General features: G+C 36.5%; 1 protein-coding gene across 1 annotated transcript; it reads right to left on the reverse strand.

Moving 5' to 3' along the window:
* Positions 1 to 1,254: 1,254 nt before the first annotated feature.
* On the reverse strand, positions 1,255 to 24,871 carry LOC122525152 (spectrin beta chain). Its single transcript, XM_043647803.1, has 13 exons — positions 24,726 to 24,871; positions 15,068 to 15,256; positions 8,781 to 14,687; positions 8,610 to 8,701; positions 8,120 to 8,224; positions 7,897 to 8,039; positions 7,651 to 7,709; positions 7,103 to 7,159; positions 6,035 to 6,139; positions 4,384 to 4,539; positions 3,588 to 3,855; positions 3,319 to 3,501; positions 1,255 to 1,587 (listed from the first exon to the last, which is right to left on the reverse strand). The coding sequence occupies exons 2-13, from the start codon at positions 15,201 to 15,203 to the stop codon at positions 1,584 to 1,586; spliced, it is 7,215 nt and encodes a 2,404-aa protein (XP_043503738.1). The 5' UTR covers positions 15,204 to 15,256; positions 24,726 to 24,871; the 3' UTR covers positions 1,255 to 1,583.
* Positions 24,872 to 25,215: the final 344 nt, after the last annotated feature.

Consider the following 25,215-nt stretch of genomic DNA (forward strand, 5'->3'; position numbering starts at 1 on the left):
TCTTCCAATGCGACTCTAACATTTAGAAATATTTTATGTTGAATGCACATGTATCAACTCATAGAAGCGTATGCATTATTGTTTTGATTAAGCTGGTATTTTTTAAATGGGTATATTATATATTTTTTTATATACAATTCCCTGTGGAACGAGACTTATTGATATTATGATCTCATTATACTAACAACCCCTTTCTTCTCCAACGTTCGGCAAGTGCTATTAAAAAATTCATAAAGATAAGATATACTATTACTAAGAGCGTGCGTTCCATCAAATGGAATAAGTCAGATTGAATGAGTCGCATTGAGTTTAATATAAAAGAAATAAATGTTTTCTTATAAGGAATTGTATGATTATCAAAGTAAGCGCTTAATCTTTAAGAGTTGTTCGGAAAATTTTGTAAATGTATGGTTGTGAAATCTTATGTTCTAAGAAACAAGATGAACTTGATAAATATTAAAAAAATTAACAATTATAAAAGTAATATAAGACCATATTATCAAGTATTATAGCGAAATCAAGTGATGAATGTGATTTCCCTTATTGACAAGATAAAATTGTTACTGTCTCATCTTTGACATATATACTTGATATAAATTATAACATTTGCACATATTTCAAGAATTAAATATCTTTTTCAATTCTATAGAATTATAATAATTAGGATCATATAAGTGGGAACTCTTGTTAATTGTTACAGATTTTTTATAATTTTTCAATGCGTATTTCCCTTAGGGCAATGCATATTTAACAATTTGTTAAAAGCTAATTTATTATAATATTATGTCCCAAATTAGTGTGTATGTTAAAATATATGGCAGTTATTCAAACGCAAACAAATCGTTTGCGATTAAAATTAGAAGCTTCAAATAAAATTAATGGCAATGAAATACAGATTAAAAAGAAAATAATTATTTTCATTACAATTAAGGTATAATATACTTTATACACTTTAAACAAGAATGATATATCATTTACAGATATTATGGATATATTCTGGTGATACAAATATCCTTCATGATACTACTACAAGTCATATTTTTGTATTCTACAAGGCCTTGAAATATAATTATGTAATCATCCACACGCGCGCATAAAAAATGTAAAAATTTTGTAATTAAATTTGTATTTTTAATCATAGTCAAGAAGATAAATTAGATATAAATATGTATATATGTGTGTATGTATGTGTGTGTATTGTAAAATAACAAAAGAAATGATCTATATAATTCTAAAAGAAAGAAATCATTGAGACCACACTAACATGGGACATTTAATGTCACTCTTTTTTAACTAGCAATATTGCAGTGTCCAAAATTCATTGAAGAACTAAATACAGACTTTAAATAGCCTACTTTTAAATATTAACATAACTTATCACGTTATTGAGTTCTCCATATAGTAGGCATTTTTAAGTGACGCGATAAATTTGTCCTTCAATTAATTTGAAAACACCATGGCCATGTCTTCTAATTTTATATTAGCGTTGCTTTAACCACGTAGAGCGACGAAACATTTCTTTAAACATGTTGTTGCGCTGGCGCATAGGAGCGGCTTATACCAGCAGACTTCACTGCTCCAGTTTAGCTGGAAATGAATTTCAATATAAATATTTAATAGTTATACATATATAGTACAAGTAAAACTAATCATTTTCAATTATTTATAATGTTCTTGTACAATATCATCTGACATTTATTTCTTGTTACTGCAACTGTTCTGTTATAATTACTTAAACAAACAAATGTTTATATTTTTATTTCGATGTTTTATATTTAATGCACTTTCAAATATAATTAAAAAAATTATTTATAGTTACTTCAATGAATAGATAAATATGATACTGTGTACAAACAGACATAATACAACGATAACTAAAGTGTTACACATAATATTGTATAGAACCAAGATTTGTGATCATGGATGTATTGTCAGAAAGTTGAAGAAAATTGCTTCTACAGGTGAAACTGATGATAAACGATATTCAGACAAATATAACCCTAATACTGAAAAAGCATAAAGATTATATGGTGATATAGTAGAAAGCAATTAAAAGGCGTATGACAACAATTTAGTCTAATGATATAACAATAATGTACGATATTTTCAGTATCTACATAATACATACTAAAATACAGAAAAATGAATATTTTACATAGAAGCAATGAAAATATGAAAGAAAACACCTAATTGTGTTTCATATGGTTACCATAATATTACTATTTTAAAAACGTACAAAAGTGATGATTTTAAACATTTACGAAATAATATCAACGTTTAAATTAATATTATTATAAACGATATAATTTTCTATAAATGACGAGTCAAATTACTAAGTGGTTGCTATTGCTTGGACACAAGTTTTCTATATGGCTCATATGAAACACATAAAGCTCTGCACATAAAGACTAATTCTCTGTTTTCAGAGAATTCTGTCATCATTCCGCATTCACAATTGGAAGAACATTCCTCTTGTATTTCCAAGAAGCTAATTATAATGAAAAATGAAAGAAACAGAAAATAACTGTAATGATTATCGATTAATCGTGCAATATTACGACGGTAACGATCTAGGAGTGTGTGCGACTCACCGCATCTCTCTAAATGTTGTTCCAATTGTGTACTGTTTCTTATGTTCATTGGTTTCGCTTTCTACTTTTTGGCTTTTCTAAAATATGATAAATGCGATATGATCGAATGAATAGATGTAGCTAATAGAATTTAATGTGAAAATTTGGAGAAGAGACTTGGAATTCAAAGCTGACATTAATTTTTCTTAATCGCTATGTTTTCATTTAATCAAATATTATATTAATAATAAATAAAAGCTTTATATATATCTATGTCAACTTTTTCATTTTTTTTTTTTTTAAATAATAACAAAATTTTCGCGTATGAAATATGAGCACTTTCAATGCTTGTACATGCAACTGTCTAGAAAGCTTTCATTACACTCAGACTCAATAGATGATATGAATGATCCTAATCAGCCGTTTCTTCCAAATAAATAGCGAAAATGTGGACGCTTTACGTTACGCGAAATATATTACGAACAAAGATGTGACTACGATATGTTGAATTGTTGTAGAGAAAACTACGAAAAGAGGGAAATGGCTGACCATGGATGAAATGATAAAATGATAGAATTTCGGTGACATGAGTTGAATGTACAAGATGATAAATAATTAGTAGATTTTTCAACGTGGTCAATATGAATAATGAAATTTTTATAATGCATGCAATGATAATATGTTGATATGTTGTTTATCATACTAAAATATATGACCGAAGTAGGTGGCAAATAATGAAAAAACTTACTTTTTCTTGAGAGTGAAGAAACTGCGCCGCTTAGTCTCGGCTTGCGTTGGAGCAGGCAAAGTATGTGCTCTAGATGTACCCGCACCGGATGTACCTTGTGCTGCTTGATTTAATGCCGAAATCCATTCATTTACTTCTGCATCATCTTTGGCCTGGAACAAGAAGTCGGACCCGCTTTGCGACCTGTAATCCAACAAACGTGTCATTAATTATAATTATTTCTATTTATAATGAAAATTCTTCTTATATTTTCAAGATATTGAACTTACTTTACTCGGAAGACATGTTTCTTCTTAGTGTAATCGGTGGCTACAGTAATGGCCGCGCCTTTCACGTCAAGGGGTGCTTCTCCTTTGTACCGTTGATCAGGTGAAGCCTTATATGTCTTTTGATCTTTATATACAAACAAGTTTTGTCCGCGTATAACTATGTATACTTTCTCCCACGAACGATTAGTTGCCTTCTTTGTTGTACTTTCCCACTCATGCTTTCTTAGCAGTGTTCCTTCGAATTCGTCGTCGCTGGGACTACGTTGCTCTGAAAGAAAGTAGTATTATGTCAGCTTATGATAAAGGATAAAGTATAAAAATGACTTATTAATATATTTAATATATAACGTAATTTAATTTTATAAAATAATTATACTGTAATCAAGCCCTCCCTCCCTATCCCAACAACTACATGTTACTCGATCATATTGATCAATGGAGTAAATCTGAAAATAATATTTATAGTTAATAGTATACTTATACTAAAGAGAGGAGAAACGACACCTATGCATCATACTTTCCTCCTTTCACCTATATGAATAACGACGTACCTGAAAGTATTATAAACGAGACTTTTATTATTATACTGCTAATAGATACAGGTCTTTGATCCTAGGCATCAAAGTTATATCTAAAGATTAGAATTTATATTAGAATGTAAAGTTGCAGGCCATTCATTTTCAAAGAATGAACCAAATAGGAATATACGACATACGATTGTTAAGGTTCAAGTTTGACTGGCAAAAATTCAATAAATAATAACAACTGTTGACCAACTATTGCTCATACAACTTACCAGGAATGCTGTGCTCATCATCACTCACACCGCTGCGATCTAAACTGGGCGATTTGGTTGATTTTTTCCATCGGAAGCTTCTGAAGGGCGATTTGCTGCGACTGCGTTCCTTACGCCTTAAAGTACCAGATTCGGAACCACTTCCACCTTTGGGAGCTTAATAATATACGCAACATACAATATTATTAACTACTTACTCCTTTCTCATCTAGATTGTAGATTCGATCAGGAAAACAAGTTGATACTAGAATTCTGGGTATCCGTATTAATTTTACACCACTTTTCACGTCCTTTAACATTTAAGTGTAAACCTTACGAAAGCACGTTCATGCAACATGCTCATGCACGAATATACTATTATAACAAATGAGCAATGCTAATAGTTGTATAAATAAAAGAAAAACGAAGCAATATTTCTTCTAATACTATCATTGTATAATCAATACTTGTATGTATGTGTATGTCGGTAGTACAAGGTAATACCTATATTTAATTACAATTTAAATAGATAATTAAAAAAAAAATTCTTTATATAGTATATATTTAATGAATTAATAGCAGAAACTTATATTGGTTTGGTAAAATTAATACAACGAGTGTAACAGTAATTTTCAAACAAAAATCTAATAAACGTAACCGTGTACGATTTTAATTGACACTCGCTATATATATCAGTGACTCTAATCGTTGTATTTCAAATTACTTCATCTTGTTTCGACATTTAGTTAAAATTTAAATCAGTAGTTATCACATGAACGTATAAATTATATGCATTATTATGATACAATCGTTTAAAAATTATTCTAAATATGGGATCGTGTTGTATTGAAGAAACAGACAAGGATATTATTCCACGAATACTAATGATACCAGCAATATCATATCCTGCTCCATTTTGGTCAGGTTACGCAGTAATTAATTCAAAAATTACAGATTTATCATTGAAAGACTTTAAAGGAAAATATATAATACTATTGTTTTATCCATACGATTTTACATTCGTATGTCCAACAGAAATCATTCAATTCAGCGAACGCATCGATGAATTTCGAAACCTTAGTAAGAATTTCGTTAATTTATGTAAATCATACTAAATTATTTGACTGCTTTTAATTATTATATTTTACATGCATATAAAAGATGCAGAAATTGTTGCGATATCAACGGATTCCGAATATTCGCATTTGGCATGGATAACTACTCCGAGAAAACAAGGAGGCTTGGGTGAAATGAAAATTCCCGTATTAGCTGATAAAAATCATAAGATTTCTAAAGATTATGGCGTATTAGATGAGATTCTAGGAATAGCAATCAAGGCTTTATTTATAATAGATCCAAAGCAATTAATAAGACACGTGAATTTAAATGACATAGCCGTAACGCGTTCCGTTGATGAAATTTTAAGACTACTTCAAGCGTGTCAATTTGCAGATCAATTTGGCGACACGTGTCCTTTCGGCCCGTTGCAACAAAAACGTGTATCTATGCACAATTCAACTTATTTTGACACTACTTTGAATTAATTTTCATAAATTGTAAAATAAAAATAAATAAATACTATTGTATCTCTCTTTCATAACAATACATCTAATTTTCATCCATTAAGTTTAAAGAGAAATTGTAATAAAGACATTTATAAAAAAATACTTACTGGTTGGAGTGGATAGGCCACTTGGACGAGACTTCGTAGTAATTTGTGTATCGGGTGACGTTGTTTCTCCCGCCAAAGGCAATTGGGTAGATTTCTGAGCATGCACTACACCACACCAATTACTAAATCATGCGATCTTTATCTTTTAAATACATTATATATATGTATGTGAGAAGAATCTACGATATTCTATCAGTTTGTACGCAAGAAGAATAAAGCACAGATTTTTACATTGTTATGCAATTTTGTAAATAAATCGAATCGACGAATACGTAACTTTGATTATTAAAATAATTGGATATTTTATATTTAAACATAGATAAATAATTATTTTGCAAATGTTTTTTTACGAACATAACATAACAAATCTTACCTCAATAAAAAGTAAAGCTGTTTTTTGTCGATTAAATGAAATATAAATGACAAATGTAACGTGTACATACCAATTCGGAAGAAAAAATTAAAAGTATCTGTAGATGTTCAATGAATGATGAATATAAATTTTTGTTTTTTTAAAACAATTAGTTTTTCCTGATGAATAATGAACCATTTAGTTGGCTGTTTTGTTGGTCGTGCAACACATAAAATATTTTAAATGATAATGTGATTCGTTAATCGCGTTTAAATTATAATCGATGACGTATAGCTTAGGATAAATGGTAAGAGAAACATCGGAGACAAAGTAATTCCATCACCTGCTGGAAAAATTAATAAAAGCAAGTGAACGATAGCTATAATGGTAAAAAGATTTATCCACAATCGCCAGAAATATGCTGAAAGATATAAGATTATTACAGGAAACACAGATAAATGTAAATGTAAATAAGAAGATGACTAGCGGTAGAATCCATCACCAAATGTAAAGAGATGATCAATGAGCACAGCTGATAGAGAAAAAATGAAAAAAAATGTGCATATAACTATTTAATTTGAAATGAAACATATAAAAATATATCATTGCATACAATTTCTTCATTAGTAATACGATCAAATTATTTCGTATAAAAAACAATTTTCGAAGCCTAAAAAGAATGTCTATCTCGTAATATATTTGATGAAAACACTCACCTTCCTTAGGTTTATCTTGAGGCTGTGGTGTACGCGTGGAAGCCTTGCGGTGTGTCACTGTGGTTTGTGCATTCCGTGCCGCATTAAGGGTGCATTCGGGGACAATATAAGGTTGAATGGACCAAAATTGGTAAGGAACACATTTTGATGGAGGAAAAAAAAAGGCAAAAATAAACGTGCTGTTAGCGATTACATGCTTATCCAAACAAACCATATTTATAAATCCAGTTGCCAAACAGTTAAGTTCATAATCGCAAGAAGCGATGTTAACTAACTATATTGTATTAGTAGTCAAACAAAATCCAATCATTCTGTCAATTTTAAATTTCACGTTAAGTGTTATAAATAGAATATTTTATCGTAATTTCACGATTTTAAGTTTGTAACTTTAGTTGATTCGAAAGATGAACCAGCCATCTTATGAAATTTAAAAACCTTGATTATGACTCTATGCCAAATAAGTGATAATAAATGTAAATAACGACTACTTTCTTTATAATTATTTTTTGCAAAAAAATATTGAATAATTGAAAACATAATAATCTTACCATGCGAGTCATCTTCTCCTGCTGCGCGTTCGCCACTCGGCACCCCTTCGGCTTCGGTTCTATTGCAAAAATACAAAATGGAAAATAAGAAAGATAGATTTAACTCTAGACGTTGTTAAAATTAATTCATTCTTTGCATTCGAACCGATTGGTTTAACACGATAATTCGAACGATAACGATGGTTATTTAAGTTTTATTTGTCTAGAGTACAAAAGGTTAATTGCTATAATTAAAAATAAATTTACCTTTCGCTAGGTGGTTCGTCAGGGCTAGTAACAGGAGTTGCTTTCGCTAATCTTGCTGCTTCAGCTGCTGCAGCCTCTTCTTTCTTTCTTCTTTCCTCTTCCTCTTTCTCTTGCTCTCGTCTCTTTAACTCTTTTAATTCAAACTGCACAAAAAATACAATTATATTTGTACCCATATGAATCAATAAAAATATATGTGTAGACATAAAATTGTATTACATACAGTAGTAAGTCGATGCAAGGCACTAAACCTTTCCTCTTGGGCAGCCGCTGATTTTTCAAATGCTTCATGCTTTTTAATTAAGTTTTCGACTTCGTCGATAGTATGCTGCAATATAACGATAATAATAATAAATTATAATAATGATGATAAAAAACGATCAAAATGATGAAGTATTGCTTACGCCAAGTTCTTGACTCATAAGAGATGGTTCTTGAGCGATTAACCATGCCTCAGCGACAGCAGCATCTCGAGCAATTGATAGACTTCCAAAACTGAAAAAAAAACCCCAAAAGAATATAGAAACGCTTACATTCGAGTAAGTCGATGCAAGGCACTAAACCTTTCCTCTTGGGCAGCCGCTGATTTTTCAAATGCTTCATGCTTTTTAATTAAGTTTTCGACTTCGTCGATAGTATGCTGCTATAACGATAATAATAATAAATTATAATAATGATGATAAAAACGATCAAAATGATGAAGTATTGCTTACGCCAAGTTCTTGACTCATAAGATATGGTTCTTGAGCGATTAACCATGCCTCAGCGACAGCAGCATCTCGAGCAAATTGATAGACTTCCAAAACTGAAAAAAAACCCCAAAAGAATATAGAAACGCTTACATTCGATACAAGACGATTGGAATAATTAGGAAAAAAACTTACTCAGCTGCAGGTTCTCCCAACGTTCTTCCCATCGATGTAAGAGGGCATTTCTATGGTCCGTTAGTGCTGCTAATTTTTCTTTTATTTGAGCACTTCCATAATGATTCCTAGCTAATAAGTCTTTACCAAGATTGATGCATGCCATGAGGTTGTCCTCCCTGGCATCGATTTCTGCTTTTAAGCTTTGATGATTATTCATTAAGAGTTCAACACCACCAACGTCTCGTGGCTTCTCAGATGTGTTCATTTGTCTTACAACATCGTCCATCCAAATCATTAAAGTCCTAACCATGTTGAAGAATCTAAACAGATCTCCAGTGTCTTCTAATTTCGCTCGTCTACCTTCGCACAATGATTGAAGATTGTTCCATGCAGCGACCACCTCGGCTTCTCGATTTGTAATTTCCCTTGCTTTGTCTCCGGCATAACTCGTCTCTAATTTCGCTGATTCTTCTTGTATCTGTGATACTTGACTTTGCAAAGTTGACAAATCTTGCATAAAGTTAGCATGTTTACGTTGAAGCGCAGACACGGATCCGGCATCGCGACCCAACTCGTCGGACATGGCATTTTGTTTTTCAAGAATTCTACCAAGAACGTCTTTGCAATCGTGGAAGAATTTGTGTAATTCTCGACTAGCTGCTAACATTTGTGTACGGGTTTCGATTAATTCGAGCAGATCTTGCCAACCTTCGTTCAAGCCGTCTTTCCATTCGGCTATCGTAGCAGCATCCGAATGTCCGTTTGCTATCAACGAATCGGCAATACCATTAACCGCGGCAACTCTTTCCGAGCCAATTGCTTCCGTATCACGTGCAAACTCCTTAAATCTTTCCCACAAAAGAGTAACGTGATCGTAATCTTGGCCTAACTCGTGACTAGCGGCTACCAATTCTCTTTCCGCGATCCACTGTTCCAAGTCGTCGACCTCTCGATTTAACATGAACAGTTGAAGAGCCTCGTCCAATTTAGCGCGACGTTCACCGGCAAGGTCTTTCAAGCCGGCGTACAATTTATCGACCTGCGATTGCTTCACCGCGATCTGATCAGCTAACGGATGTTGATCGTTTATCAGTTGTCTAGCAGTTTCGCCGAGTTGACGAATCGTATCGGCATAATCTTCGACAGCGTGTTCCAAAGATTCGTGTTTCTTCATGAGATTTTGAGCCGAGATTTCGTCCTTGCCGCGATCTTCGACCATCATGTACAATTCTTGTTCGCTCATCCAAGATTCTGCTTCGGTGGCATCGAAGAAGTACTGTTGTGCCTTTTCGTTCTGAAGTAAATGCTTGTTTCTGTCGTCTACCGCGTCTTTTAATTCCTTCCACTTCTCCGTTAATTCCGAGATGAGTCTATTAAATTCGGGACTGTCCTCGTGACCTTCGTCGATTAATTTTTGTCCATTATTGCATACCAAATTGATTCGAGGCTCGTGATTATCGATCTCCGTGCGCAGCGATTGATTCTTCTTCTTAAGCATGTGTACGTTGAAGCGGGAGTTACCGTATTCGTTGCTCGTAGCTTGCGGCATCTTTTCCGCTATCCATAATTTCTCATCTTCGACGTCTCGCCTAAATTGGAAGGCTTCCTTCTTTTTCTCGAGATGTCGTTGCCGATCTATCAAAGGTGCCTTCAATTGCGCAAACCTTTGCGCAACCTTTTCTTTCTTACACTTGATTTCTTCCATCTTATCGTCCGGTACGGTGCGTTGCAGATGCTCCGCTTGTTTGTCCAATTCTGTAACCTGTCGTGCTTTCACCGCCATTTGGGTCTCGATCATCTGTTGCTTCTGCATCAGGATATTCACAGATGCCAAATCCGAACCGGTATCGGTACTTTCTATTTGTTTTTCCAACTCGTTCATCCACGAATCAATGTCGTCGCACGTTTGATGTATCAGCACTTCGCGATTGGCGTCGAAGAGACGTTCACCCTTGTCGTGGGTGGTAGTTTCAAGATCGGTGAATTGATCACCTAACTCGGCTACTTTCGGTTTGATCAGCTCCACAAATTCGGGCTTCTGCTGAACCAATTCGTCCGCGGCTTTCTGCAATTGTTGCAAACGATCTTTGTTGCTCGCAATTTCGGCCTCGAACGCTTGATGACGCGTCCATTTGCTGTGGACCGTTTTCGCGCTACGGTACGTTTCGTCTTGAGCAGTGATATGTTTCTCTTGCACCCATTCACCCAATTCCTCGCAGTCTTGTAAAAACATTTGAAGTTGAAGTTGGTCCTTTAATTTTTCCATCAATTGATTCGCTTTTTCGCGATTGACTCGCCTACGCTCGTTTATATTTTCAGCTTTCTTCTTTACTTTGTCGGAAGCGAAGTGTCCTTCGTCGACGAGCCTTCCAGCGTATTGCACTACGGAATTGATCTTCTCGTCGTTCGCATCCATTGTGTTCATAAACGCTTCGTGACGTTTAATCATATGCTCGGCTTGCTCGAAGTTCGCCGGCGTCTCGTCCTTTGCAAGAGTGTGCTCCTGTTGCGACAAAAGTACCTCTGCCTGTCGGGCATCGCGATCGAATACTTGGAGGTTGAGCGAATTCGACAATAAGTTTTGCCTGTTGGCCCACATCTGGTGTAATTCTTCCCAACCCATTTTTAGGGCGTTCAATCTTTCTCGCAAGAACATGTATTGCGTGTCACCGTCGCCAGCTTCGCTCGTTAATCTTTCACCATATTCCATCATTTTCTGATAATCGTCGGTATAATTGTCAATCTCTTCCTTAATATTTTGATGTTGAGTAAGTAATTTCTCGGCGTCGGCCAGACTCGTCGGTGTATCTTCGCTGGCAACGGACGTTTGCGTCTTAGTCAACCAAGCCTGGAAGTGATCTAGATCGCGTAAGAACCTGTGCAAGTCACCAGCTTCCTCGAGTTTGGCATCGCGTTCCTTGAGCATTTGCGTTAACTGCTCCCATATCAAATGAATTTGCGCTATTCTTTCTCGGATAACAGCCGCTTCTTCCGGATGTTCCTGTTCGATTACCTGTGCTTCCTTCTCCAATGCATCGAGCTTGGCTTGTATGGCAGCTAAGTCGCGTTCCATACCGCTTAATCTACGTTGCAACGTCATAACGCCCGTTAGATCCATTTCCAAACTATCAGTTTGTTGTAGAATTCGTTTTTTATCTTCGATCCAGGACACAGTTTCGCGGCATTCGATGTGGAAGGTTTGTACTCCGTGAGCAGAGTTAAGTTCTTCGCGTTTACCTTCGGCCTTATCTCGCAATTCTGCCCATTTTTGATTCAATTCATTTTGGCGAGCTACTATCTGTTCCGAATTTGGATGTTCTACGTGTAATAGCTGTCTCGCCAATTGATTGACTACTGCTACTCGCGACGCATTCGCATTCATTTCCTTTTCAAAACCGTTATACCTATGTTTCATGATCTCAACGTCTTCGATATCCTTAGCTGGAACCATCGTATCCAACATCCTATTCTTCTCCCCGATCCATTGCTCAACACCATCGGATTCGCTGAACAATTTGTATAAGGACAACGCATCCAATAACCTTTGCTTACGTAATTTAGCCAATTCCAATAATTCCTTGTATCTGGAGTCAATCGAAGCAAGTCTTTCTACAACTTCTGGCGATTTAGCATCCCGTTCTCCAAGGCCAGATGCTTGCTGATGAAGTTGATCAATGGTAGTAGCATAGTTTTTGAGTTCATCGGTTACATCCTTGTGTTTCTTCAACAACGATTGCACGTTAGCCTCGTCTCTACCAACATCTTCCGACGATACGAGTCTAAGCGTATCCAACATCCAAATATCGATATCGTCCGCGTCTGCGATTAATTGATGATAATCGACGGCCTCTTCTAGACGTTTCCTTCTGAACGCAACAAGATCCAAAAGATGATTCCACATTCCCAAAATTTCTTGAAGTCTATCGCGGATACGATCGGCGCCAAAATGTTGCTGTCGCACCAATTCATCGCCAACTGCCACTACAGACATCAATTGCGGTTCGTGCGATTGAATTTCATTTTCCAAAGCTTTATGTTTGGATAGTAACAAGTTAATGGTAGTTAAATCATGACCGATATCCCCAGTGGATACAATCTGTTCTTTCTCTTTAATCCAATTCTCTTCATCGGCCATGTCCCAATAGAACTGCCAAAGTTTGCGAGATTCTTCTAATCTCGCGCGTCGTTCTACAGCCAAGCGTACCAATTCGGCGTAGGCATCTTCCAGTTGTTGGACTCGCTCGACTATGATCGCTGGGTCGCAAGGTCGATATCCATCTCCGTGTTCCAAAAATCTTTGCGTCTGTTGTACGACGGCCTTTACTCTTTCTCCCAAGACATTGATGTCGGCTTCGACGAGCGAATGCTTCTGTAAAAGATCTTCGACGCCCATCAGATGCTTTCCATAATCGTCGGTCAATAAACGCAATTTTATTTCTTCCATGCTGTCGAGAATATACAACATCTCTTGGAAGTTTTGTTGAAGTTGCAATGATAATTCCAATCTCGATCGTCTGGCTCGTAGCAACTCCAAGAGATAATTCCAAAGACGCAAGACGTTGTCTTTTCGCGCATTGATTCGTTCGATGTCATGATAATTCTCTGCCTCCAGTTCTTGCGATACCGCCATAACAGCTTGTACACGTTCCTCGTAAGCAAAGATGTCCGTTTCAATAGCCTCGTGCTTCTTAGCAGCCGCTTCGACAGCGGCAAGATCGAAACCGAAATTATCTTGAGAGACCAATCGTTGATTTTCCGATAGCCAAGTCTCTCTCATACTGGCCTTACGGTTAAACCTCGCCGCCAATTGTTCCAATTTCTCTTGACGAATCAATTCCTCGCGTAAAGCTAATTCCCGTTCGTGCTCGGCCTTTTCTAATCTCTCCCAAGCTTTATTTATATCCGATATCATTTTACCCTCTTTCGGCGTGTATGGTTTTTGATTATTAGCGCGCATCTTTGATTGCAACGTGAATAATAATACTTCAAGATTACCCTTTTCAACGAATTTAGGTGGCTTCTCGACCGTACGATAATTCGAGAATTGAGAAAGTTGCGATTGAACCCCCACCAAGGAATTGGCGAATCTACGATCGCCGAGGGCTTCTATGGTCGCTTCGATCCATCGCAACAAATCACTGGTCAAGCTTTCGTATTCGTGTATCATACGATCGTTCTCCATAGCGATACCAACTACCTTGCCGATCCTCTTACCTTGAACGGTCTCCTGCTTCATCTTAGAGAAGTAATGATAGTACGTTACCACGTAAGTGATAATCGATTTCTCGTCCGGATGGTCGACGAAGATGTCCTCGGCATCCAGTAATTTTGTAAGACCGAGTTTGTCTTCGGCAACGTTAAATGCATTGTTAAGATTATAAATAGCATTGGATTTGGACAACTTATCGAATTGTATTAAGTCTGGACGGTGTTTGTGAATAATAGCGTTAAAGGCTAGACCATCGCGCCAAGAAGTAGTGAAATTTCTAACATTGACGTTGTGATAACCAGCAGTTTTCATCTGACACCAAAGAAGCAAAGCATCCTTTGCGGATTTAGTTTCCTGATTGTCCGTTTCTTCGATCGTAATGTCCTGAATTTGAAATCGTAAAATAATAGTCCAAATCAGGCCCAAACTAAGCCGCGGATTACCGTCGACTATGTCGTGCGAGCCCATATTTTCGAGATGAACTCTTTGCTCTCGTAAAAATTGCAATGCCTTGTCGACGTTCTCCAAACAATGAATCCGCATTTTTCCTTTGGTTGGTCGCGGCAAGCGTTCCCCCGACAAGATTTCCAACAGTTTTATCAGCATTTTTCCATCACGAAGATCGACGTACAAGTCGCCGATGCGGCAGGAACATCGCACGAGGTGAGAGTTCACCCATTTTTGAAAAGTTTTCTTTTGTACTAATTCTCGTTCACCTACGAAAACACAAGTATAACGGTAAATAAAAAAGTACATTATAGAAAAATGACGCGATTCGTGTTAAATGTTATTTTACCTCGGAGATTGAAAACGACATAATCGTAATTCATTTTGAAATAATACAAATAATAATAGAAACACTCGATAGGAGAGAATGTTAACGCGCTACTAAACTCGATCGATATGTTGTACATTTATGTATATCGCGGAAACATGCATCTTAATGCAGTTCCCATTATCAAAGAAGGATGCGGATGTGGTGTACGAAGCATCCAATATCTTTCGCGTGCTTACGTTTAAAACACGTGACAGTTTATTGAGATTTTTAACAACTAATTGTAATGAAATAATATAAATAATATAAAGTAGAACGTACCAGCTAAAGCTTTGATGCGCGAACGTTCGAAAAGTCTCGAGCTCGAATTTCCTCCGTCGTATTCGTACTCATCGACAATCTCTTGTTGCAGCGTAGGGTCCCAACCCCCGCGTACTACCGAGATGTCGGTCGTCATTTTGTCAATCGGACCAACAGCTCACAATCTTCTTACACCTAGAGAGGGCGGTTCTAAACAAAAATCATTCATTATTTCAATCTTCTAAAGTTACGTTATTCATTCTTATTACGTACGTGCAAAGATAAGAGTTGCAAGGTAATCTTATCTTTGCTCCTTACGTACTCTGTAAGTATAACACGTTGTGTAATTTAATAACAGCTCTCTAACCAGTTCAACGTTGCTCGTTATGACCTCGAATAGAAATCATGGTAACAAGGATGCAGTGTGCACCGACCAAAACCAAGGTCTTTTCTTGCAAAAAGAAACAATTAGCGTTTTCGAGTAAAATATATTTCAGTGATAAGAAGCAAGCATTCGTTCACGCGGGAGAATTCAACGATGAGTCATCGACAATTATCAACGAGCATTAAAGTACACTTAAATAATCGTTATAAAATATAATAAAACCCCGTATACGAAGTGACCAACGTAACGTATCCCATGGTGTGTCGATGTAACTAAAATATCTCGTCAAAATATCGAGCGTAAATAATGGAGGACGGCGGTTTTCTAGCCAGTTATCGAATACAAAGAGTGGCCCTCTCGTACGGTCAGTGAGTACATTCGATACACGAACACCCGCCTATCTCATTTATGTATGTGTGTATGAATACGTATACTATACCTACATAAATTATTTTATGTACATTCATTTAATAACGCATTACGTTACGCACTCAAAGCATGTAGGAGCCCCTCTCGGTGCACAACCGTACGATTACATCACACGCATGATGTCACACGTGCGAAATACACACAGCAAATAGCGGGAGTGAGTCGAGGCTTCCAACAGTAAATTACATTCAGGTAAAATCAGAACCAATGGCGTAGAATCTAATATTTTTTTTTCCAATTAAAAATTTATAGAAACGAACGAGACGAGTAAGCAGCCGGTCTACCTGTTAACTGGATGCACGACTAGTGCATTGGTGCAGGTAGATCGTGAAATATACAAGGAAAACCGCAGTAAACCAATATGGGCGTCGCTTGTTTTGTCGGTGAAGTGCATAGTAAAATTGCGCTACGTTGAAATGAAATAAAATTTAGCGACATAAATATTTCCTTACTCATCTTCACGAGTATTATATCGTCTTTTTATTAGTTACAAGCAAGCGAGAGAACAAAAAATTGATCGGAATTGAGTCGGCGGCTAAAATTATCCTTCGAAAGAAGTAATTCATCATCGAGCTGATCGTGTGACGTCTCAGATATATAACTTCTTTTACAAATATAACAGCGCTCTGTAATCGAACGAAATCAAATATAAGATATCAATGAAAATATACCGTGTATATACATAATACCGAACGAGGCCAGCCGATGTTAATCGCGCATTTATAGCGTCGAGAATACGTTTACATTAGTTCGACATAAGACTCACAAATGATTCGCATTTGGTAGCGATCAATGTATACATCCATCTTCGACGCGAACAACGTTCGATTGGAGAAAATGTTCGCGAAAGAACTTACGCGAATGCAAAGAACAAAATTGGAAAGAATGTCATTTTGAAGAGTCTGATAGTCACTTACTCGGAATTAAGAGCAATTACGCAAGTACTGTCATACTTAATGGCAAACGGTACTACGGGTAGACAGAGACAGAGAGGGGAGAAAGGGGGAAGGCAAGGAAGGGAACATACAGATTAATGTCTTTACAACGCCTAATGTGGGCGGAATGAAATGAATCGAAATGTGAATGACACGGTAACCGAGGAAAGTTGAAGTTTACTCGGCCGGTCGAATGATTTCAAATGAAATCAACGACGAAACATTTTTTGTTCCCCCTAATATCGAAGAACGAGTCGCAACAATGTCGATTGTTTGGCGCATGCTCAGCAGCATCGTTGTTCATTGCGCGACGACACGCGTTGAAAACGAGGTCGATCTCCTTTGACTCTTGAAAACGCTCGGGACCGAAGCATTCAAACGTACTGCAATGTTAACGATGTAAATTGTAAACGAATCGTCAAGGTCCTCGAACGCTAATATCAAACAACCGGTGCTCGATTATTCCCTTCGGGGAGATTAAAAAAAAGGCTCTTTCTGTTATCGCATAATTCGTTGCATAATCTCATCTCCGTGCGTATCAATGCCCATTTTAAAACGGGTCTTCGCGTGTGTAACACGAGTTTACCGAGTTGCGGTTTCCTTCAAAGGAAAGAAAAAAAGAGAAGAGTTAACTCATAGGCTTGTATAACAGAGCGTAACGACGAGGACGACGTCGCCGAGCTCTAAACTAAGTCGAACATACACCGCACAACACACACCGCGTTATACTATTGATTTTCTCTAACCGGAGTCGCCGTGGCGCCAGTATCCACGAACGAACACGTTCTACACCTGCGGAAAGGCGGAACCAACTGGCCTGCACTTGGAAAACTACCTTGAGAAAGCATCCCTTATAAACTATCCGTCTTCGTCTCCGTTTCTCCCTCCCCCCTCTCCTTTTCAATAACGACGATGGCGTTGTCTCGCATTTTCCATTAGACGAACGCATAATGAATGATCTCTTTTGTGTGTTATGGTTTATTAAAAAGCAGGCGATGCGAGCGATCGAAGACACCGCGCGATAAACAAAAGCTTATTTGTGCTATCTCAACGCTGCGCCTGCCTGCCTGCCTGCTTGCCTTCGCCATGCAGCACTACGAGTTTAAAAACCTTCATTAGGGTCACCATTATGGAACCCGTTTCGCTAAGCTTTAAACGACATTAATCGTAACTTTATCTTTTTTTTCGCATTATATTTTGTAAGTGGTACGATCTAATGTGCGAAGCTTATTCTATTTCAAAGTAAATACAATAATACTATCGTCAATTACTACTAAAGAGCAAGTTATAAATCGAAAACGATAATTACGTTAGGCATAATGTTTATGGGGGATATATACTTTATTTGCATGGCGATTTTGCAAGCCTGCTTCGTATCTTCTTGGTATCTTCTTTTCTCTTTCGTCGTCGTCATCCTTCGAAAAACAAAAAGAAGACAAATCATTGAATAAACGCAAGATAAATCGAATGACCCAAAAAGTCGATGATTCGCTTTTTCAATTTGCGTCAACATCCATTACGTTCTTCGATCCTTTACGAGAGCAATCAAATGAGCGTCTTCGTGCTGTTCGCTCCATTCTCATGGTCTCTTAATTCGCGAATCTCTCTAGTTTCTCGATAATACAAAAATAAATGTCACCGTAAATATTACAGAAGAAGTTGAATATTAATCGCATCGAGATTAAATATATTCGATATATTCTTCGTACTCTTTCCACAGAAGACTAAATTAATCACCGTTTATAAATACACTCGATGGACGTGTGCCCTTGAATCGAAAGACCGAAGCCATCTTTTTTTTCTTTCGGCACAGGAAAATATTTAGCAAAAAGTAAATCGATTTATAATGATTATTTTATCCATTCCTCTAAAATCATACGATCGAGGAGCGATCTTTTCACGTGCCATTAGTCGTCAAAAAATACGTGAATGAAATTATCGGATAAAAGAAATAATCGCATGCGTGAAAGAAAGAAAAATTGAGCAACGTGTCTCGGTTAGTCTCTCGTGTGCTCTATCAAGTCTCTTCTCATTCAGTTCTCGTACAGGCGCACGAAGAAGCGTGATAAAAAAGGAAATAAACGTAGCAGTGATATAATGATCTATAAAATGATACGGATCTAGAATATTATAGATGGAGGAACGAGGAAAGGGCTACCGTCTGGAAAGCATTCGCGCTCGTAGTATCCTACGTGTCGGTGGTCAACGGTGTACGCAAAGCTACGTCATATCCGCATTTGAGTTAATCAACGCTGACCTGACATGGTTGCTCTCTGTCATTTACTTCAACGGAAGGTTCCCTTTTAAGCTACAAATTTGTATCGAAGTATATCCTTGAGATATTTCCGCGGCCTATCTAAGCGATATCTAATTTCTTTGAGCGTTAATCCGCTGACCATTTTTTCCTTTTCAAACAAAGTTCCGGAGCCAACGAATAGTAGGTAATTAAAAAGTCAATTAATGTCACGTTCAAAATTAGTTTAACGACCGTTTAACACAGATTTTCGTCTGACCGGTGAGGGTTCGAGTAAATCAACTTTAAACAATAAATATCGTCTGTTGAAATCGCATAAAAAAAAAAAAAAAGGAAGGAATTTATGGGACAACCTAATATCTTCGATACGATTGCACCATCTCATCGATATTTCATTTAGAAATCGAATCGATATGTTCTATTATCGTTAGTCCTAAAAATATCGTAGGAAATTAACGAGATTCCTTAATAACTCTCGTTATCCTCGAGGAATTCGACGAACGAAAAACTCTCGAGAGTATCATTTATCTATCAACAGATAAGGAAGTCTACGACTTTCTTTGAAACTCGACGATATCAAGATATATGTTCTGTTTCGATATCGTTCTTACTTTCAGTTGATTCTTCATTATTAGAAAATAATATAGAAAAAAATAATATGCGTGGCCTCGACGCGCGATAAAAGTGAAACTCGTATTATCATGTGGAAAATAATTCATTGATCCGTATATACAATGGGTGTGTCCCTTAAAATCGTACCCTGCTACTCTTAATAGATTTTCCTTTGAAAACTAGTATGTTTAGGATGACCCATTAAAGTAAGAATAATGCAAAGTACATTTATTTCAAAATTACATACACTTCGAATAAACAATATCGATCAAATATTTTATTAGATGAAAAATTTCAACTCAAAGTCATCATTGGCCAGGAAAGTTAAAACAATCAAAAATATTAGCAAAGTACAGTACTGTATTAGATATACCTTCAATGATTGTTAATTAATCGAAAAATATGTATATTGTAATCTAAAAACAAGAATTTACCATTTAAAATACCTTCCTCTTCGAAATCCACCGTTAGACTGGCTTCGTTGTTCTCTATAAAAGTTTTTTTACTAAATGTTGTTTACATGGCTTTCCGAAAGTCGCGCACGTATGTAACGAGAATATTATTCGTAATAAATAGAAATAAAGATTAGAACGTTATAATTTTAGCATTTTTTTCATTTTCATGTAATTGTTTCAACAAAGGTATATTTATTTTAATGTTTCTGCGCAATGATGATTTCGAGAGGGTGGGGTAAAGTTTTCGTCTAATAGAATATCAAATTTAAATTATTTAATATTAATAGTATGTTAATAAGTATGTATTGTTTATACAAATGTATATACTCTTAAACAATCTTAAATATAAGTAGAGTACATTAGAATATTAAAATAATTGTTAATTAATCAAAAAATATGTATATTGTAATCTAAAAATATGGATTTACCTTTCGATGTATCTTCCTCTTCGAAATCAAACAATGGACTGAGCTGTTAGTCCTCTGTGAAAGTACTTTTATTAAACGTTGTTTATATGACTTTCCATAAAAGGAAATGTTATTGATTTCGAGTATTATGTACGTTAGACATACGCGACCGTTGGAAAGTCACATAAACAACATTGAATAAAAGAACTTTCACAGGGAAGAACAAAACCAGTCTAACGGCGGATTTCGAAGAGGACGGTGCTCCAAACATATACTCCGTGCTTTTTAACAACAATACACATTTCTTTCGATTAATTAACAATTATTTTAATACTCTAATGTACGTTACTTATATTTAAGACTGTTTAAGAATATATACATTTGTATAAACAATATATACCTATTAACGTACTTTTATATTAAATAATTTCGATTTGATATTTTTTTAGACGAAAATTTTATCATCGAAGTCATCACTGCACAGAAACGTTAGAAAAAATATACTGTAGTTTAAACAATTATATAAAAATGAAAAAAAAAATACTAAAATTATAACGTTATAATCTTAATTTCTATTTATTACGAATAATATTCTCGTTACACACGTGCGCGACTTTCGGAAAGCCATGTAAACAACATTTAATAAAAAAACTTTTATAGAGAACAACGGAGCCAGTCTAACGGTGGATTTCGAAGAGAAAGGTATTTCAAAAGGTAAATCCTTGTTTTTAGATTACAATATACATTTTTTTTCAATTAATTAATAATTATTTAGGGTATATCGATCGACTATGGGTTCTATCTCTATGTCTCCCTTTTTCTACCTCTGTTCTGTATCTTTTTTCATGTAATTTCATAAAATTTTATAATTACCGTTGCCTAAGAAGTTTCACTTCCCAAAAAATAAAAGAATAAAAAGATTCGTTTCATTTAATCAATAAGGGAGTCTAAAATTGTAACTCGCAAGAACTATCAAAATTATTGATTTTTTTATTTGATCGCATCGAATATCCTATGAAATGAGTTGTTCGTCGATACCAGAAAGAACGGTTAACGTTTTGCGGTCGATCGACGCATCGAGGTTACGACGATGCATCGGATACATTACTATTTTGCAGAAGATACTAGACATAACTTTAAAAGTTTCTTTTTTATTGCCAGATGCTCGCACTCTTATAAAACCAGACAAGGTTTTATACGCAAATTATGCAACCTGTCCTTGAAATCATTCTAATTAGCTAAGACTACTGGCTCTTGCAAAATAAAAAGAAAAATAAAATTAAAAATGCATCTGTATACTACATTCGAGATGTTCGAAAATATCAATGTTTCGTTAAAAATTGTAAGAAGAAGGAATTGTAGTAAAGTTACTCGCGTACGCGTTCTCGAAGTCTTTCTTTTCCTATCGTCGAACGTACCAATGTAAGAAAAGTTAAAGATTGAACAAAAGTGGCACGCCCATGAAACCAACTCGAAAGTCTTCCATTTTTTCGGGATATTTCTGCCAAATTATAGAAATAAAAAAGGTAAAAACAAAGAGAACGATAATCGATCATTCCCAAAAGATGCGAAAGAAATAAGTTTTTTCTAATTTGTAAAGAAAAAGACAAAAATATTAACGAACATAACGGAGTTTGGAAATGGTAACTACAATTGATCATTCTCTTGGACGGTCTTACAAAGTTACATATCCATCCGTAGAACGGATTAACGGTACGATATTTAACTGACGTCAGTTCTTTTTACTCGCGGTTCCTCAGCTTCGAGCATACTCGTTCAAAGCGGGGACCACAGCATAGGCTTGTTTTTACGACCTTTAACTCTTCCACGTATGCAAGTTATAAGTCATATATATACATACATATATGTGTGCGCGTAGAATCGAATTCAGTAATGCGAGTACGAAGCGCATCGAAGCAAATTCGCTCGATTAAAGACGGACATCCGAATTGCCAGGGCGATTAATTAAAGTCGATGTCAACCTTCGGAGCCTTTCGAATCCTCTCCAAATACTCGTCAAGCGCTAATACCGATCGACAAACGAAAACTCGACTAAAAGTTCATTTCGTTCTTCTTCTTTCTCTCTCTTTCGTATGTCACCGAATACGCCATTTAAAATAACCAGTTAAACAAACACTGCGTTCTCGCCGAAGGATGATTAGAAGTAGAAAAGATAAAAATGGAAATTTAAAAAATAAATCAACGGTAAGAGAGAGAAGGGAGGAGGGGGAGAGAAGGGGGACGTTAAGTCAGCGTTTCTCAACCTATGGGTCGCGAAATGATTCTGCCGTTACCTTACGTTGAAAAATGCTTAATTTGTACAAAAAAATCTCCAAAACAATTGTCGTAAAATGTTCTTGCAAGTAATATACTTAAATATATACAAGTAATAATGTATTTGATCGGCCGGCAGATAGGTTGAGAATCTCTGCGTTAAATGATGAAAGATAGTAAAATTGATATCTCTCGTTCTCTCGATGATATCACGATTACCGTCATAGCGTCGATGCTCTCGAAGGCGATTCACTTCCGAATAAAACAGACTACCGCGGAGTAAATAATTTATTCAAATATTCCAAAGACGTTCACACCCATGGCGCTCGTACGGTGACGTAACTGTAAACACGAGACCCGGAGAGAATTGATTAAACTCGTTCATACGAAGGAAAACGGGGGATGAACGAAAGGAAGACACCGATTCTTCTTAACGCTCTCAACAAAATGAAGACACGAGAGAGAGAGGTCAACGGTACCGAAGAAGCCAGAGTGGGTGCGAGTGGGCGATAATCTAAGAAAATCTACGGCACGATTCCTCTTCCCTTCTTCCCCTCTACTTCTCTCTCCTCATTTGTCAAAAGTCAGTTCGATCGTTTAGTTCAAGTCGCTGGTGACCTTAACGTTTTACTGTCACTTAATGCAAACACGCTTTTGACAATGACTCATTGTCAGATCCGAATCCAGCATAGTGACGAAATCGATCGTACGCGACGAGTGAAGAGAGAAACGCTAACAATGAGAGGTAAACGCTATCTATAGATACCAAAAAGGAAAAAAGAAAAAAAAGAAAAAAAGAAAGAGGAGAGACAGTTACGCGTAGCGAGCATCGTTGAAACGGTCAAAGACGGTAACTAATAATGCCACCGGTTGTATTTCTACATCCGTCGACGATCGTCCCATTTGAAATTCTACTTGTCTCTATGTTGCAACGTAGGAACGTAAGCATCGTTAAAGAAAATTCTTAGAAAACATTTTGATTATTTCGATATAGAGTTACGAAAACACAGATAACGTACGATTATTTGAATAAATTGTGAGTCAAGGGAGTTGTTGCACAGGAAGAGCAGGAAGAAGACGGACACCCTCTTTTTTTCAAAAATGATGCAAGTGTCTTGCATAGACGCTGATTAAAGAGCTATATAAAAGTTCTTCCCTTGCAGTTGGCTCCTCTTGAAAGAAGGGAAGAGAAAGAGAATAGGGCGAATCGATCAACGACCGGACGCGGATGACTGAAAGCGCGAGTTTACGAGTTCACGCATCGACGAGTAAAAGCGACCTGCTTGCTTGCTTGCTTGCTTGCCTCGACAGAGAGATATCCGATGGGAAGAACTGCGAGAATTGGGTCAACGGTTGGCGAGCAACGACAACGGTTCTCGGTCCATGTCTTGACAGGTGAACAAAGCGAACGAGGGAGAGGGATGGAAGGAATATATTCGATATCTCTCCAACGGAGTATCGAGAGGAAGCACTTATTTACTTCCTCGCCGGCTTTAGTCTAGCAATCGTAAATGCGTTTTAATTGGCATTTAAGATGACGCTGGAAAAAACGATACGCGATTTCATTTGGAAGGTAGAAATGGAGAAAGAGAGAGGGGCAAAGAGACACGTTCGCCCGGTGGAATCGATGCCAAGGAACGAGACGAATCACAACCAAGCAAAATACTCTTTCGCAGAATAACATTCTTTCGCGATGACCGATTCACACCTACGCAATATTTTGCATTTTCGATACGTAAGGATGATTAAAAGTATTGAAATAAACGATAAATCTGATCAAATGAAAAAGAGAGAGAGAGATAGGGAACTCCCATCATTGCCGCACGCCATTTTTATGTCGACGATCTGGCCGTCTCGCGATAACCGATAGACAATTTTAATCGATTTGAACTATTTTCAAATGAAACTCTTTGATTAGTTGCACTTACCCTTACGAAGGGACACCCTGCTACACTGTTCGATCCCACAACTCGCATAAAATCCCGCCCAAGTACACCAAATAAACCACCGACGACAAGTCCGTCCGCACACTCGACCGGCGCGCAACCGACTGACCGCGCACGGCGTCGACCTACGCCGTCGACAACTAGTCCCGCTCACCGACTTCGCTGATTCGTTTAACTACGAAAATGTCTTGCTCTACCTTATCAAGATTCATTTTGCAATAATGCATCGCTTCGAAAAGAAATTACAAAAAATGCTTTCGTATTTATTTTCATCTTACGATAACTATATCGAAAGGCCGAGTAAATGTTAATACAAATAAACTATTTTATATCACACTTTTCTTTGTAAATAATATAATATTTATATATATATATATAAATGCACATATTATTTTCAATTCAAAATAGTAAGGTGTGTTCAATTGCACTCGGTATACTGCTACTGGCAGCAGAAACTTATTTATATATAATT

The sequence above is a fragment of the Polistes fuscatus genome, unplaced genomic scaffold (assembly GCF_010416935.1).
Source record: "Polistes fuscatus isolate 324 unplaced genomic scaffold, CU_Pfus_HIC Scaffold8, whole genome shotgun sequence".
In the NCBI taxonomy this organism is placed as follows: Eukaryota; Metazoa; Arthropoda; class Insecta; order Hymenoptera; family Vespidae; genus Polistes; species Polistes fuscatus.